General features: G+C 37.6%; 1 protein-coding gene across 2 annotated transcripts in view; it reads right to left on the bottom strand.

Annotated features, from left to right (window-relative positions):
- Positions 1 to 17,299, bottom strand: part of adcy6b (adenylate cyclase 6b) — a 72,511-nt gene that overhangs the window by 23,065 nt on the left and 32,147 nt on the right. For both annotated transcript variants that reach the window (XM_060893427.1, XM_060893428.1), the window contains exon 4: positions 1,549 to 1,698. In XM_060893427.1, the coding sequence (XP_060749410.1) occupies positions 1,549 to 1,698 (150 nt within the window). The remainder of the gene's footprint in view (positions 1 to 1,548; positions 1,699 to 17,299) is intronic.

Below are 17,299 nucleotides of genomic sequence, written 5' to 3'. Positions count from 1 at the left end.
AAGTCTATTTCTTTCTTTTACTATCTCTATATCTCTATAACTATGGAGGCCTTCACACTGGCAGTTTAGTCTAAAACAGACCATGTGGAAACGGTCATGTGGACCAGGAAGCGCACGTCGGTACCGAACCCGATACCACCTGTAGAAGATGGTGTTGAGTTCGTTTGCACTGGAACAATTCACTTGAAGGTGAGCACTACTCGTACTCGGGTCTGAGGAACTACAGTAACCCGTGCGTGCTTTTTAGCTGCTTATTATTGACATCATCGGTTTCGACAAAGCATATAGACGGTGAGTGCAGGGGAACATGTTAGCCTGAAATGTTGTAGGCTGTAACGTTGTCTCATAGAAGAAGTGAGACGACTTAGTGTGTATAATATAAACAAAACACTAAAAGAAAAAACAAGAAATATGGTTTATCGATATGACTATCAATGTGATAGCTTCAGAAAAATCAAGTCTTGTGCATGTAGATTTTCTAAAAGCTAACTTTTCTCGCTGTCAAATATAACACGATGTGCCATAACAGAAAGACACGGTAAACAAAAATAATAATAAAAAGAGAGTAATGTGCTATTTATATAAAAGAGAAATAATAGTAGTTAAATATAAACGTCTAATGTAGTCTAATATAACTGACATACTGCTGTATGGACAGAACTGATACTGTAGTTAAACCATCATTCAATGCAACAAAAAAAAAAGCACTTGATCCAGTGGATGCTTTTTTCAGCTGAGAAGATGAAAAAGTGGGAAAAAGGAATAACTGTAACACCCAGACATGACTAACATTTTTATATGTTGAATTAATACAATAGAATAAATCCAGTGGTTCTGTTAGGTCAATGTGCCCTGTTGTATTAAAAAAGGAAGGAAAGCCAACTAAAAATGGGTTTTTATATACATATATTCAATGTGTATATATATATATATATATATATATATATATATATATATATATATATATATATATATATGCCTCAATTGCTGGTTTATAGTCTATAAATAATAGTTTATCTGCACTGAAGGCAGTTTTGAGAAGTTTTATTCTCACTCCGGTTCTCATGAAGGTGGTCTGATTATTTGGACCTTCTATCCAAGGCACTCTCTATAAAATATTCCTGGCGCCACCACCGCTGGAGGCACTGATTACTGAAATTAGCAATTAGCCATTCTGTAGTATGCCAGCACGGGAACACAGGGAAACCATTTCGGGGGGGAAAAAAAATTACACGTTATGAAAAACTGTGGAAAAACCATGTAGCGGGAACAATAAGCATGCTTCAGAGTCAGAGTGTGTTAAATTTACTCATCCGGCAGACGATTTTTCTTGTTTTTTCTAACCCTGTACTACCTTAGCTCACTGAAAATCAAACCTACAGTTTCTTCTTTTAATGTGCTACCGGTTTGTACATGTGCTATTATCAACATAGGAAATACAAACAGTGTCCTGACTTTTAAGCCTTTGGTTTATCGCAGACTTTCACAATATGTGCATTGTTGAAAACTGTGTGTGTGTGTGTGTGTGTGTGTGTGTGCTGTGTGTACCTGTTGCTGGTTCTCTCTCTGGAGGTGGATTCGGGCCTGGATGTAGCCTCTGGTCTCTTTAAAGGCTTGTCTCTGGGACACCTCAGATGGGTAGTGTGTACAAATCCCAATAATGTTGGTGCAAACGAAAATCAGTCCATTTGCACATAGCTGAAAGAGAGAGAGAGAGAGAGAGAGAGAGAGGGAGAGAGAGAGAGAGAGAGATACAAAGAGAGAGAACAGAAAATAATTACATAACACTATAATCTATTACCAAGTGACATATAATGTGAGTCTGCATCTGACTTTGACATAACAGTGAAACACGGCACTTGTGTGTCCAGGGTTAAGAGAAGGATGTTTACAATTATTGCATAAGAGCTCCGTCTTAATTTCAGCCGATTACATCGACTTAATAAATGAATGTTTCCGTATGTGAAGTCAGTAAACATGAAGACAGTTATTTATTCAAGCATCTTCAAAAAGAGCTTTATCTTTCTCAGAGTTTTATCAGGCCGCTGGTCATCACATGACACCACACACACACATACACACACACATACACACACATACACACAGATACACACGCACATACACACACATATACACACACATACACAGGCACATATACACACATACACACACACATACACAGGCACATATACACACATACACACACTCATACACACTCACAAACACACACACACATATGAACACACACACACACATGCACACACATTCACAAGCACATACAAACACACACACATGCACGTATATACACACACACACATACACACACATGCACACGTATGCGCACACACATACACACACACACACAAACATACATGCGCATACACACCCACACACCCACACAAACACACACATTCATGTTGGTGCAAACACATATTGTACATACATACACACACATGCTCACACACATACACGCACACAAACACATACACACACACACATACATACACACATATGCACACATACCCACACACATGCACACATACGCACACATATGCACACACACATGTACATACATACACTCACATACGCACGCACACAAACATACATGCACATACACACACACAGTTACTGGAGTTGGAGGAAGAAACTGGAGAATCCAGAAAAACCCAGACAGTCATGTGGAGAACATTCGAAACACCACACTGAGAGTAACCTGAGCTCAAACCAAGAACCCTGGAGCTCTGAGGCAAATAATTTCACCTTCTACACTACTGTGTCACAGCATTTTTCTTGGTCTATCTCTATAATGTGCAAACTACTAATAACTTAAAATATTTTGCAGATGAAATCCATTAGGTTCAAGCAATTTGAACAGAAAGGTACATGAATTAATTCCACAAAATAAAACCAGAATATTTATTTTTCTATATTTATTTATATTTATTACATTTATTATTGTTTACAAGTTCAGTGACCTCCAGTAGTGGAAAAAAAAAAAAGGAAAAAAACGTATAGTTTAAAAACATTTCATTGCTTCTACGAAACTTTAAACCAGTTAATAGCTAGAATTACTAAACTGAATGATGTAGAGGGAGCGTGATCAATTTGCATTGCATTAACGTAAACCGGTCACAGTGTGAAATCTCATGAGGACGTTGCTGCTGATGCGAGCTACAGTCTAACTACAGGATTCAATTTATTTAATAATTTAATGCATTTAAACCCTGCACTGAAGAATAGTTCAGTGGTTACGTCATAAAACACCAGTGTTGTGGGTTGGAATGTGAATTCATTGATTCTTTGATTGTGATTCTAAGCTTCTGATCGGATCATGTTTCTCGTACAAAGACTATTTGTGTGAATGTTACTTCCTTCCTTCAATCACGTGGAGCCCGAAGTGCGCATTAGAACGAAGTCATTTCAACAAGCCGAATTTTTCAGTGTAGTGGATTTTTTACTGCTGACTACTTATTTTATAGCATTAATAATTTTGATGTCTACAAAAGCAGACCGTTTTAACTTAATATACTTACAGTATATGATCAGAGATGATTACGTACGCACTCGTATTTAAGCTTAGACTATATAAGTGACATAACTTCGACATAATCAAATGATAATCGCATCGATGGCACAATTTCATATTCATGCCTGGATTTGAATTAGAAAGATACGGTAAGAGACAATACGGTAATCCTTTAACTGAGACGATACTCTGGTTATCCAGGAGGAAACGTAAAGCACAAATACACCAAATCTTCTAGACTGAAAGAAGAGAATCTACAAAACCGAAAAAAAAAAAAAAAAATCTTGTTATACTGGTTGTGTGATCAACATCTTCTGATGCTTATCAGTAGCAGGAGTGTGTTTGAACAGAGGAAAGCAGAGAGCCTAAGGAACCTGAGTGCTGCAAGACAATCTGTGCTGACTAACGCGGGGAACGAGTTCGGCTCGTCATGATCTATAGAAAAGACTGCTACTGCACAATAACCCGGAGGCGGATATGCCTTTAGGTCATCCAGCTGAGAATTCGCTGTGAAATGCACAAGGCTGCAGAAAACATTTTAGTCCTATTTATTTATTTTACAGATTTATTTTTAGGGGAAGGGGAAAAAAGGGTGAAAGGGCTAAGAAGGACACAGTGTTTTCAATGATGTGCTGAGGGAAAAGAACTCTTGAGGAATCTTCTACGCAAGGTCAGCAAGGTCAGTCTGCTCTTAAAGACCAATGCTAGTCCTCAAGTACCTTATAGTACTATAAGACCTGAGGATGTAAGAATGCTAAATTTCAATAGCTTCAATACATCTTGTAACAATAGTCTTTATTCACACACTCACAACAAGTTAAAAATACACATCATAATTGTTGAAAATAAATAAATAAATAAATAAATAAATTAACTTTCAAATGTGGTTACAAGACCTAGGAGTGTATGGAAATAATTGCTAATAAAGAAATAAATAAATTAGTGCTGGGCAACGATTCAAAATTCTAATCGCAATTAATCGCATGATTTTGTGGATTGTTAGGCAAAAAAAATTCAATAATGAATTCAAAAGAAGGGGGGGCACGGTGGCTTAGTGGTTAGCACGTTCGCCTCACACCTCCAGGGTTGGGGGTTCGATTCCCGCCTCCGCCTAGTTTGCATGTTCTCCCCGTGCCTCGGGGGTTTCCTCCGGGTACTCCGGTTTCCTCCCCCGGTCCAAAGACATGCATGGTAGGTTGATTGGCATCTCTGGAAAATTGTCCATAGTGTGTGATTGCGTGAGTGAATGAGAGTGTGTGTGTGTGTGTACCCTGCGATGGGTTGGCACTCCATCCAGGGTGTATCCTGCCTTGATGCCCGATGACGCCTGAGATAGGCACAGGCTCCCCGTGACCCGTGGTAGTTCGGATAAGCGGTAGAAAATGAATGAATGAATTCAAAAGAAGTGTATTGTGCACTTTTATTTAAAAGTTCTGCTACATGAACAAAAGTGCAATAAAAATTTTTTTGCAAACGCTTAAAGCAAATAAGATGATTTTTTTGCAGCATTCCCTTTACATAGCAGGAGTTACAGCAAAATATTTCTTGTAAATCTCAAATGAAACATTAACAAAGTATGGTTAAAAAATTGAACATTTGAAAATGTCCATTTAAGAGTTCGATACGTTTCTCCATCTTTCTGTCCCTGCTAGTTCTTTTCTGTTCGGGTTTCTGTGCCTCAGCAGCAGTCTTAGCCCCACCCCCAAATGCTCTCATTGGTTGAAGCGTGATGAAGACTATCCCAAGCCATTACTGATCAACATCCCACACCTTCCTGTGACCCATGGTTTGTCTGTAGGTGTATTCAGAGCCAGTGAGCAACTGACATTCTTTAATTATCAGGTGTTAATCAATTAATGCAGTATCCTGTTAATAACGCGTTAACATGCCCAAAATATGCCTAAAATAAATAAATAAATAAAAATGTATACTTTTGCTAAAGGAAACGAGGTAGTTTGGGATTTGAATTCACAAAACTTTGATCAACAAACTATAGCCTTTTAACTGATATATTGCTTAGAATTATTATTATTATTATTATTGTTATTATTATTATTATTAATTATATTTCATTGCTAAATACAGATGCAAAATTACACACCAGACATCTCTGGCTGATCAGCAAATCTGATCATTTGTGAACATGAAAAGTTTAAAAAAATAAAATTTAAATTTAAATTAAAATCATTTAAAATTTTATCTAAGAAAAAAAATGTATCTACATTTTTTTTTTTTTTTTTTTGGTGTTTGTATTTTGTGTGGTTGGGTCTGGGATTTTGTGTCCGAGCACAAAATGAAGACCACCATCTGTTGCACAGCGCACATCGTCCGAGGTTCGAGACGGTTATCTTTAACACTCTGTTTATCAGCTGGATTAATTCTCTTACACTGGTGTCAGATGATCTCAGAATCAGGGACACTATGTGGAAACACTGATGAAAGAGTGCAGCGAGGAATAAAGTCCATAATAGCTCTCCTGGTTAGAATGCAGAAAAACACATACTGTAGTGAGAGTATAAAGCCAGGCTTACGTTTGAAGTTAAGAGAGAAATCTCCTATAAATCGAAACCCCAAAACCTTTCATTTAAACTCCCTGCTTACAGTTTTGTCGAGGGCACAAACACTATTTTTCATAAACACTATCAGCTTGTTGTACTGTACTTTATTACAACACGGCCTCAACGGTTACGTTTCTGACCAACCAAAACACACGACCTGGCAGCGCACTGGTGCTTTCACATGTCTGCTGGGATAGTTAATGAATTTATTATTTGTCCTCTATTTGTCCTTGTGCTGCCTTACAGGCCTGCTTGTATAATTAATGCATGCACATGTACGCGCTGAAAAGCCGGCCTTTGTTGGATTCGTTGTAGCGCATGAAGAAAGAACAATGGCAGCCTGCATTAATGCGATCTCTTCTGCATTTGTTGAACCCTCTCCGCCCGTGTTCTCGCTCTGACCCCTGCAGTGTGGGAACAAAATATTTCCTCTGACTGCAGAACAAACCGTTTCCTACCAAGATTGCATTGTCAATATAATTTAAGAGCAGCGAGAGTGAGGAGCAAAAGCATTCGTGAGATTAACTGTCCAGCAGCAGCAGCAGCAGCAGCAGCAGCAGCACAAAGGCCCTCCCTCATACCACATCTGTCTGTCATCAGTCAGCCACCAGATTAACCCTTTGAGGAGTGGCTAGGAGCAGCAAGTCTGACAAACAGCTCCTCTTGTGTTAAAATTGCACATTAGTGTAAATCTGTAAGATAAAACCTCCGGGAGAACTGAAAACGTTCAGTACTCAGGAACGTACAAGACAAAGCTAGATGTTTACACCGTCAGGACGCAAAGTTCTACCACAGCCTGGCTTGAACGTAAACGGATTCTTTGTTCAGATTTACGTATCCTTAAGTTCTTTCCCTAAACGACTTTATAATTCCGTTTTTACACTTAAAAACCCAATTCTTCTTTGTCGTTATTATTAGTATTTTATTTTATTATTTGTTATATAGAACATCCTGTAAAAACATATATAAACAGGGGCACTATAGGACTACAGATAAGCTGTTTATATATCAGCCAGCATAGTGAGCTCTCTCATCAGGTAGCTAAAAATGGCAAATGTTGTCAGGGACGCGGGGATAAAATCAGACCCAAATGCAGGATATCATAAAATGAACAGGATTTATTAAATAAAAACACAAAACAGGGACAAGGACAAAACCAAACATGACTAGAACAACGACAACAGACAGAGGATTCCGCGCCGCTTAAGGCAACGCTGCTCGACTAAATACTATTCACAATTACCACATGAGGAACAGGTGTGCAGAGGCACGGAGGAAGAGACAAGGGCGGGGCAGACACGTGACACAAAACACAAACAAAAACACGTGGCCAAAATCCGGGGCCTGACAAATGTAATGAATTGTGTCTTGTAGCTGTTTTCTTTGATTATAGTTGTCCATGTGCTCATGTTTAGTTTGTTTCATTCGTAGCTATATGTAGTATTAGTGTTGTTTATGTGTTTAAAACAATCTTCTTTTCACAGTTACGTATAGAATCTTACACACAATTGCAATCTCATGCATACACTTGGGCATGGATATCTATTTCTCTCAATTCAATTCAATTCAATTCAAATCCATTCGAATGAATACAATTCAATTTATTTGTATTCGCATGGTCTCAGAGCAGCTTTACATAAGTATAAAAATGGGAAAAAAAATGTAAAGTTTAAAATTAAGTTACTTTTTATCTCTAACATCAATCCCTAATGATCAAACCTGAGGTGACAGTGGTGAGGAAAAACTCACCATGAGGAATGAGGAAGAAACCGTGACAGGAACCAGACGCAGAACTGAACCTCATCCTTATTTGAGTGACACTAGAGAGTAAATAATGTAAATGTAAATAATGTCATTTCTAGTCTGTAGTCGAGTGGAATTAAGCAATCAAGAGCTTCTGAGGAACTAATTGGTCAGCGTAATTTCTGAGTTCATGACACACTTAACACTAATTCCTTCCTGAATGATCTCTGTGTTTCTCCCTCTACTGTATATACACACACAAATAATCTATGAAAAATGTATCATCAACAACAACAATAAAAATATCTGTATAAAAACAAAACGGGTAATAAAATTAACCCGCATAAAAAATAAATACGATGACACGATGAAGTTTAGCCGATAGCGTAACGTCGTTTTGTCAATCAGCACATTCAACTGGAGGCAAGTGGTTCGAGAAAACATGTTAAATTTGTCGCCTTAGCAGTAGAACATAACTAACACAAGAGATAAGTAAAATGAATCCCTACTTTATTGGATTATATTTCGCTCACTTACACACACAGTTGACTTAGAACTTGACACATTTATCGATAGATCCTGGATTTTGTGGTGTAACAAAAATTCACCAGTGTGTGAGTTTTAAACAAACTATAATGGACTTTATTTCTGACTTGTGTTCAAGGTGCCCCTGGACCTCGTCACCATTACATCACACACTGATGTATCAGTAGTCAACAAAAGTAACTGTGTGAACGACATTCAATAAATCACACCGGAGCATAAATAAAGACACCCATTCTAACATGACACTCAGCGTTCAATGTCATATCGTTTACTTCTAGCGAAAAGCTTTACATTAAAGTGTAGACTGGTCTATGAATGCTTATTTCTTTGCTTTTCTCAAAAAAAAAAAAAAAAAAAAAAAAAGTGCAGCCTTCTCTGAGCCTGTGAAATTTCCATTTCCTCTGCAGTGCCATTCATTATTCAGCATGTCAGTGTCCAAGCCGCTGGAATTAGCACTTCATACAAACTTCAAACCCAGCACAACACGCCCACTGAGACCCTGGCAGAAAAGGATGGTTTCAGTTTTACCCACACACACATACACACACACAAACACACATATTTATCTCATTAGTCTTGTAGGCACCTTCCACTGACCTTCGTTTTCCTAAACCTAACCCTTACCCTAACCTCTGCAACAAAATAAACCCTTCTGACATCTTTATTTTTCCTTTAAGTTGCATTTAAAAAACACATCAGACCACTAACACTAACACCAATCCCCTCCCACACAAACAGCCCACACACCCACACACACACACACACCCACCAACGCACACAACAACGGAGCATAGCAGCAGGATGAGGTCACAGTGTCTATAGGACAGAGTAGAGAAAAACCACTAAAGACGTTTCATTTCCAAACCACTAAAGACAGATCGTTTAAGTTTGTCGCTGCTCTCAGGACCTTCGTGTTTCCTGTTCTGTCGACTCTACACTGAGAAAAAAACAAAACCATAACTACACCAGGGACTGATATTACTAACCACATGAGAGAGATTTACATTCTTTAGCCCATGTTTTTTCCAGGTGTCTCAGAATTATACATTACAGTTGAATAAAATCCATAAGAACCGGTTAAACTGGCTTTTAATAATTATATAAACCAAGCAGAAAAAGTTTGTCGTGTGTGTGTCCGTGTGCCGATTAACAATTCTGAAACCCTGAAGCAAACATACGTTCTAATGTTTAAAAAAGGGGGTATTTTTTTATCTTTAGTGTTTGTGAATGATTCGTGTTTTTGTCTGTTTCCGCATATCGGAGTTAAAAGGTCAGTTTCGGTTTGAGTAGCTGGAGTTCAGTACCCAGGCCTGAATCTGAAGATCGACAGGAAATACAGAAATGTTTCAGATGATAAAGCGTCACAACAGAATGGCTTTATCAAACAGTCAAAATTTAAGGTCTGTTCTCTTCTAAAAACTAAAATATGGTCATTTAAATTAGGCCAAAAAAATGGAATTTGCTCCTTTTATTTGTTGTGTCCATTTTCTGCGTTTTCAGAATTTCAGCATTTACTTAGCACATTTACTTAGCACATAAAAGTTCTAAAAAGGTAGGTCCAAAAAGGCCTAGTGGTTAAGGTGTTGGGCTATTGATCAGGAGGTCATGAGTTCAAATCCCAGGTCCACCAAGCTGCCACTGCTCGGCCCCTTAGCAAGGCCCTAAACCCTCACTTGTATAAATTGAAATAAAAAACATAAGGCACTCTGGATAAGAGGGTCTGCTAAAGGCTGTAAATGTAAACACTAAAATGATCCTGACTAATTTTATATATCAGACTTGTGTCTATAAAAGAATTAATGCCTTTATACTGATGGAAAATGTCTGATGAGTCGATTTTGCCAGTGAACAGGTAAAAAAAAAGCTCTCACATTTTCACTAATCTAAATCCAGATATCAGATGAACTTCACATTTAGCCTTCATGTATCCTGAACATGGCTGTACGATGATCCAGAGATTTAGTCTTTTGTTTTGGTTTTTAAACCTCCCATGTATCATCTCTACTTGTCAAATTCAATATAAAAACAGATGCCATGATACACGTGGTGGCAGAATGTGGCCGACTAGGTGAAAAACCTGTAGTGATGACTAGTTGTTAGCAGATCTCTGTGTAGCTGAGAATCCTGAACACTTTTTAATATTGCCAATAGACTTAATCGAGTATTACGTTCAACTATCATGAGGAGTTAAACTGTCGGACTTTATTTTCTTTAATTGAGAAAGATGTGACATTTCTCTCATATAACCAGAAGCAGCCCATGAGCGGAGATTTTGGTGGGATTTATGTCGAGGACAAGATCTCAGTGGTGCACACATGTTTCTGATGTACAGACATTATCCACATCAATCCTGCTGTCCCTCCACAAACTTGTACAGCGTAAACCCCCTCTATCTATCTATCTATCTATCTATCTATCTATCTATCTATCTATCTATCTATCTATCTACTGTATCTATCTACTCATCCATCTCTATCTCTCTCTCTCTATCTCTCTCTCTCTCTCTCTCTCTCTCTCTCTCTAATCCATCCACCTATCTATCTATCTATCTATCTATCTATCTATCTATCTATCTATCTATCTATCTATCTATCTATCTATCTATCTACTCATCCATCCCTATCTCTCTCTCTCTCTCTAATCCATCCACCTATCTATCTATCTATCTATCTATCTATCTATCTATCTATCTATCTATCTATCTATCTATCTATCTATCTCTCTCTCTCTCTCATCCATCCATCCATCCATCCATCCATCCATCCATCCACCTATCTATCTATCTATCTATCTATCTATCTATCTATCTATCTATCTATCTATCTATCTATCTATCTATCTATCTATTTCTCTCTCATCCATCCATCCATCCATCCATCCATTCATCCATCCATCCATCTATCTCTCTCTCTCTGTCTGTCTCTCTCTCTCTCTCTCTCTCTCTCTCTCTCTCTCTCTCTCTCTATCTATCTATCTATCTGTCATCTATGATGAAAAGAAGAACCTTTTTAACTAGCTCAATATGTCAGTAAAAAGCATCACCCTGGCAACCCTGTCACCCTGGCAATCATTATCATTATACACATCCCAGGAGCAGCATTGGATGTTTCGAGATCAACATAATAACAAGATGCTTGTGAGTCTAGCACAAATCTAGCAACACCAGTTTTTAACGCTGCTTAGGTTCATATAAAGCTGTAAATAGGTCAGTCGATGGAAAAACCTACACTTTAAATGTCCTAATTACACAGAATGTCAGGTGTTTTAGTAAAAATTTGTTTCATTAGCTGTTAATAGAGAGCAAACACTGGGGCAGCATGACTCCTGCCCCAGTGGACGTCTAATATCGCTTGTAGTTCCCATTTTTGACCTCTGTGTGCAACGCTAACGCTGTGGAGCTCAATATTAAACTGCCTCACAACTGTGTGCAAATCAATTTGAATCAATCACATTATCAAAAAACAACATTAAAAAGAAATCATTGGTCACTCAAAGGGGGTCAGTCATATTTCTAAACAAAATACAAATTGACTTGTGAATGAGAACTTTATGACAAGTTACAACTGCTCTATAAATGTCTGACACACTGTAGCTACAATATGGACTGAGTGTTAATGAAGGAAATCCGTGGTGCGGAAATTACTTATAGCTTTATAACATACATGCCATTTATAATGCAGGTTTTTTAGTCAAACAAATGCAAGAGAGAAATGAAGGATCAACACACACACACACACACACACACACCAGCATATACTAGCATTAACCAGACTCTCTCTCTGTCACACACCCACACACACAAACACACACACACACTCCAGCATATACTAGCATTAACCAGACTCTCTCTCTGTCACACACACACACACACACACACACACACACACACACACACACAGAATAAAGACAGAGAAACCAAAGTAATGAACTCAATAAACAGTCTAATTCGAGTCTAAGCAATTCATGGGAGATTGTCAGTATAACATTACAGAGATAGAAATTAGCAGTTGGTGTAACACACATTCAGCATGTTGCAATTAAACATGATGTGAATCATCATTTTGCAATCTGGACCTCACTAAATCTTTGCTCCTGGCTACTAGCCTGATTCTCATTCCGTTTAACCCAAACCAAATTTATACACATCCCAGGAGCAGCATTGGATGTTTCGAGATCAACATAACAACAAGATGCTTGTGAGTCTAGCACAAATCTAGCAACACCATGCTTGTAAGTCTAGCACAAATCTAGCAACACAAATCTAGCAACACCAGTTTTCAACGCTGCTTAGGTTCATATAAAGCTGTAAATAGGTCAGTCGATGGAAAAACCTACACTTTAAATGTCCTAATTACACAGAATGTCAGGTGTTTCGTAAAAATTTGATCATTTGATGCTGATGAAACACAGATTTGCACCCAGCTTCTAATCAAATGGTTACAAGGAAAATTCTTCTTAATGTTTATTATGTATTCTGAATATGTACTTCTTTAGTAAAATATAAACTGCATCCTGATTGGCCAGCTGCTGCACTCATAAATTAAATAAACAGTTTTGCGGTTTCAGTTCAACAGATGATTCAACTGAATGATATTCTGGACTTATTTCAGATAGAGATGTGATGTTTTTTTTTTTTTTTAAAACCACATCAGTGTTAAATAGACAATTTGGATTGCTGGGAAGGTGTTGATTCATTAAGAATAATTAATTTGTCACAGCTGTTATTTACATAATTGAAGACTAATAATAAATGGATTACATACAGTGGCCACAATAAATCTAGCCACAGGGGTTGCAAGCCAGTGACTTCTGTGCCGGTCGCAATCCGGAGTAAAACGTGCCAAATGTAAACATGCAAATCGTTAGTGGGAATTGAGAGGCATGATTGAGATGGTTTGGACATGTACAGAGGAGGGAGATGGTTATATTGGTAGAAGGATGTTGGAGATGGAGCTGCCAGGTAAGAGGTCAAGAGGAAGGCCAAAGAGGAGATATACAGTATGGATGTGTTAAATGAGGACGTGAAGGTAAGTGGTGCGAGAGTAGAGGATGACGAGAATAGAGTTAGGTGGAAACAGATGATTCGCTGTGGCGACCCCTAACGGGAAAATCCGAAAGTAGAAGGAAATGAAGTCTTACAGTGGAAAAAATGTAGTGGACTGTAAGGAGATTTGTGAACGTCTTCAGTGTCAGCAGTCTGTATCGGTCGGCATGGGAACGTCTTCATGAAAAGCGAGTTGTTGTTACTGATTTTTTTGGTAACATGACAATTATTTTTTTATTTTTATTTTTTTTTTTGGGGGGGGGGTGTTTTTTTTTAATGACTGTTTACAACTGCTAGGAACTAAATTGTATGTATTATTGTTGTTCAGTAATATATTAAAACCTGGCAGATTGCTGTGTGTTACCTCAGGGTGTGAACATTAATTCTGTTTCGTCACATCACGCCATCTTCCGTTCATGATTTAAGTGTTTTTTCCTTATACTCAACACCATATGTTTTTTTTTCCTTTAAGTCTTTTTACCAGAGGCCCCAAAAAAGGAATTTACTCCTATATTTGTCGTGTCCATGATGTGTCCATGACGTGTCCATGATGTGTGCGATATTGAATTTCATTGTCATGTTTCACTCCACAGTGATGGTTAAAAAAGTACACACTCATGCTTTAAGAATTTGTAGTTGTTTATAAGTATTTCTGTTTATATCAAGCCTACAAAGGAAAATATATTCAGTGAAAAATTCCAAAAAAGAAAGTCAAGTGCTCGTTCATAAGGATCTAAAATGTGAAGGTGCAATTTTCAACCGCTAAAATTCTATGTAAGGTCATCCAACAAAGAGAAACCCAGAGGTCTTACGCTGAAAGCCAGCAATGTCCTGTCAGTCTTGTGTCTGTAAAATAATTCCTTTGTTTATAACGATTAAAAACATCCTACAAGATGAATCTGAAAGCCAGTGTACAGGTAACATGGGGTTAATTCATTTACATACTAAATCAGTTTCACTCATTTATTTATTCACAAAGTAGTGATGCTAATTCAAACATCATACCCATGCACGTATGGAACTTACTGAATTTTAAATCCTTAGGAAGAAAAAACCGAATCTATTGTAAACTTTAAATATGAGCCGCAGTGCTCTGTACCAGCAGATACACTATAATAGGGGAAGAAAACAGCGAGGCTGTGTATGAGAGCTCAGCAAAGAGCCAGCACTTACACAGCAAGGGAAAGTACAACCTCAATTTATCCCCTTGACAACTAATGACACAGCATTGCTTTGGAAAAAAGGCTTGCTTTGGAAAAAAAAAAAAGAGGGTGTCCAAACATTCTCAAGGCAGGCAGAAGAGCAAAGCTCATCAGACCTCCATTTAGCTGAGATGACGCATTTGGGCTTGCATTATGCCATCAAGACTGTGGGTCGGCTTATTTAAAAAAAAGATAAAATTCAATCATAGGGCCTTCTTTGAAGTAAACACATGTAAATGAAGAAAAGAAGAGAAGTAACCCAGCCTTAATAGCATGTAGTTGGGAAGCTCAAACATTCAGATATGATAACGCAACATTCACGCTTCACAGTTAGCAGACAGGAGGTACACGGCACAGCTGAATAGGTGATCACTCCTAAAACTGCCTCATGATTCTGGTTAATCAGAGCCAATAGAAAAGAGACTGATATAGTCTTCTTCAAGCAATATGAGATACTTGAAAGACCCAAATATTTGCCATCGAGTTCCCGAACGTTGTGCAGATGCTATTCTGTGTCAGGAGCAATGACATGTATGTCTGAATAAGACAGATAAAGTGTTGGTTTTTTTTAAGGTCGTATGCATCAGAATATAATAAAACTTTAAAACTGTTTCGTGTTGATCAGTCCTGGATCTAAAGCTCTGACTGCAGAAGCAGCGCGTTTGAGATTTTCCTGCAAGGTTGAAGTGCTGAAAGGATTCGTGGCAGCTTGGGTGAGTAATACGTAATAAATCCCATGTATTCCTGTGGTAGAATATCTGATACTTTATATTTAGATTCTGATGGATTACTACATAGAAAATGCAAAAAATGTTCAACATTTTTTTGATTGATGGCATGTTTCTAAACTGCAGGCCAAATATTTAGCAGTAGCACAAACTTTGTGATGAAAGACAGATATTTATTAAGAAACAATATCTATGGTGGACATGCAATGGACAGTTGATGATACATGAACTATTAAACAATTAAAGGAGGATTTCATTAAACACATTGGCATCTCAACTGCTTGTGTTGGTCTGGTTCTGGTTGTGATGTAGGTCAACTGCAAAACAATCCTGTACGACTTGAAAATCGCATGCACGTTACATTTGATGCGATCCAGATTTAATGTAAACTAAATTTAGGGATGTCGCCATAACAAGTGCGTCAGTCTCAAATTAAATCTCATAAAAAGGTCCTAAAATATGAAATGAGTTACTTCAACCTCGTGATAATATTTTAAACCCTGTAAAAACCGTAGTTTGTTTCCCCACGAGAACGGTTAATTCCTCTCAGCGTACGCTGTGATGTAAATTGCTCTCGTGTGTACGAACACAATGCGTGTCCGTGTTCAAAGACATACACTGTTTTTATATATAACGTTATACATTGTTGTTCTGTTCAATAGATTTCCCAAAGGATTGCCTTAATCCCTTCACTTAATCCTTTCAAAGGGATTAAAGGATTTCACTCTATTCCATTTTTCTATTTTTAGCTCCATTTATATTTTTAACGCTTGGACAGGATTCAGAAACACTTTATAACCTGGGAGTTAATATGTTATTTTATCTATCTATCTATCTATCTATCTATCTATCTATCTATCTATCTATAGCTATATATATATATATATATATATATATATATATATATATATATATATATATATATATTTCGAGTGGCAATGTTGTTATTATTATTATTATTATTATTATTATTATTATTATAGCATAACTAACTAAAGACTTGAATATCAGACACCAAAAATCCACAAAATTTGTGACAATGAAAATTTAGACTTTCATTAATTTCTCAATAATCTTAAAATCACAAAATTGTCAGAAAAAACTCTTATCCTCTTCCAAATAAACAGAAACAGACAGAAATAACTCTTAGCATGACAAACCTTAACATTGTAAATTTTTCATTTGAGACGCTGTGTGTCTTAACACATAACAGTGTCTGTCTCTCTTTCTCAGTAGTAAGGACTATAACACCACGAGGTGTTCTGTTAGAGGAAATTAAAGATCACCTCAAAGTTGATTTTCATTTCTTTCAGTACATTCAGAAGTGCTTTATTCCTCTTAGACCACAGCAGTTTCTACTCGTATTATGAAGTCTATGTTTATCTTACAGCAATATTTCAAGTGTGTTAATATCAACTTGTGATTTGTCTTGTTGCTGGAACTCCAGCTTGGTTTGAGACTTCGACGGCGCTGTGATATAACACACAATAATGCCCTGCTATGTGCTAGAGTCATTTTTATTTTTATTCCTTTAGAACAGTGGTCCCCAACCCCCGGGCCGCGGACCGGTACCGGTCCGTGGACCAAATGAACATTAAATTATTTCCATTTTATTTACTGTGGTGTATTTCTCTCGGGTTTGTGCGACTTTCCATGGACTAGAGGTTAACCGGGAGCTGAGAGACGTCACCTAAAGCCACACCAATACCGCGCATGCGCAAAATATCGTGATATCGAGCCGGTTTTAGGTGACGTCTGCAGCTGAGCGGCTGCAAGCGGCAGTGGCGTTGTAGCTTTGGTGGAGAGAAGGTGTGTATCGCTCTTCTCTCTGTTCACCGGTACTTTCTCATGTTTAACAGTGCTTGGTGTATGTGTATATTGTGTTTGCTCAAATTTAACCCACAAATTAGCAAAAAGGAGTACGAAACTGACGTCGTTAGAAAGCTAGAATC

The sequence above is a fragment of the Tachysurus vachellii genome, chromosome 19, assembly GCF_030014155.1.
Source record: "Tachysurus vachellii isolate PV-2020 chromosome 19, HZAU_Pvac_v1, whole genome shotgun sequence".
NCBI lineage: Eukaryota > Metazoa > Chordata > Actinopteri > Siluriformes > Bagridae > Tachysurus > Tachysurus vachellii.
Note: the sequence above shows the minus strand (reverse complement) of the source record. Positions and strands in the feature narration are given on the sequence as shown.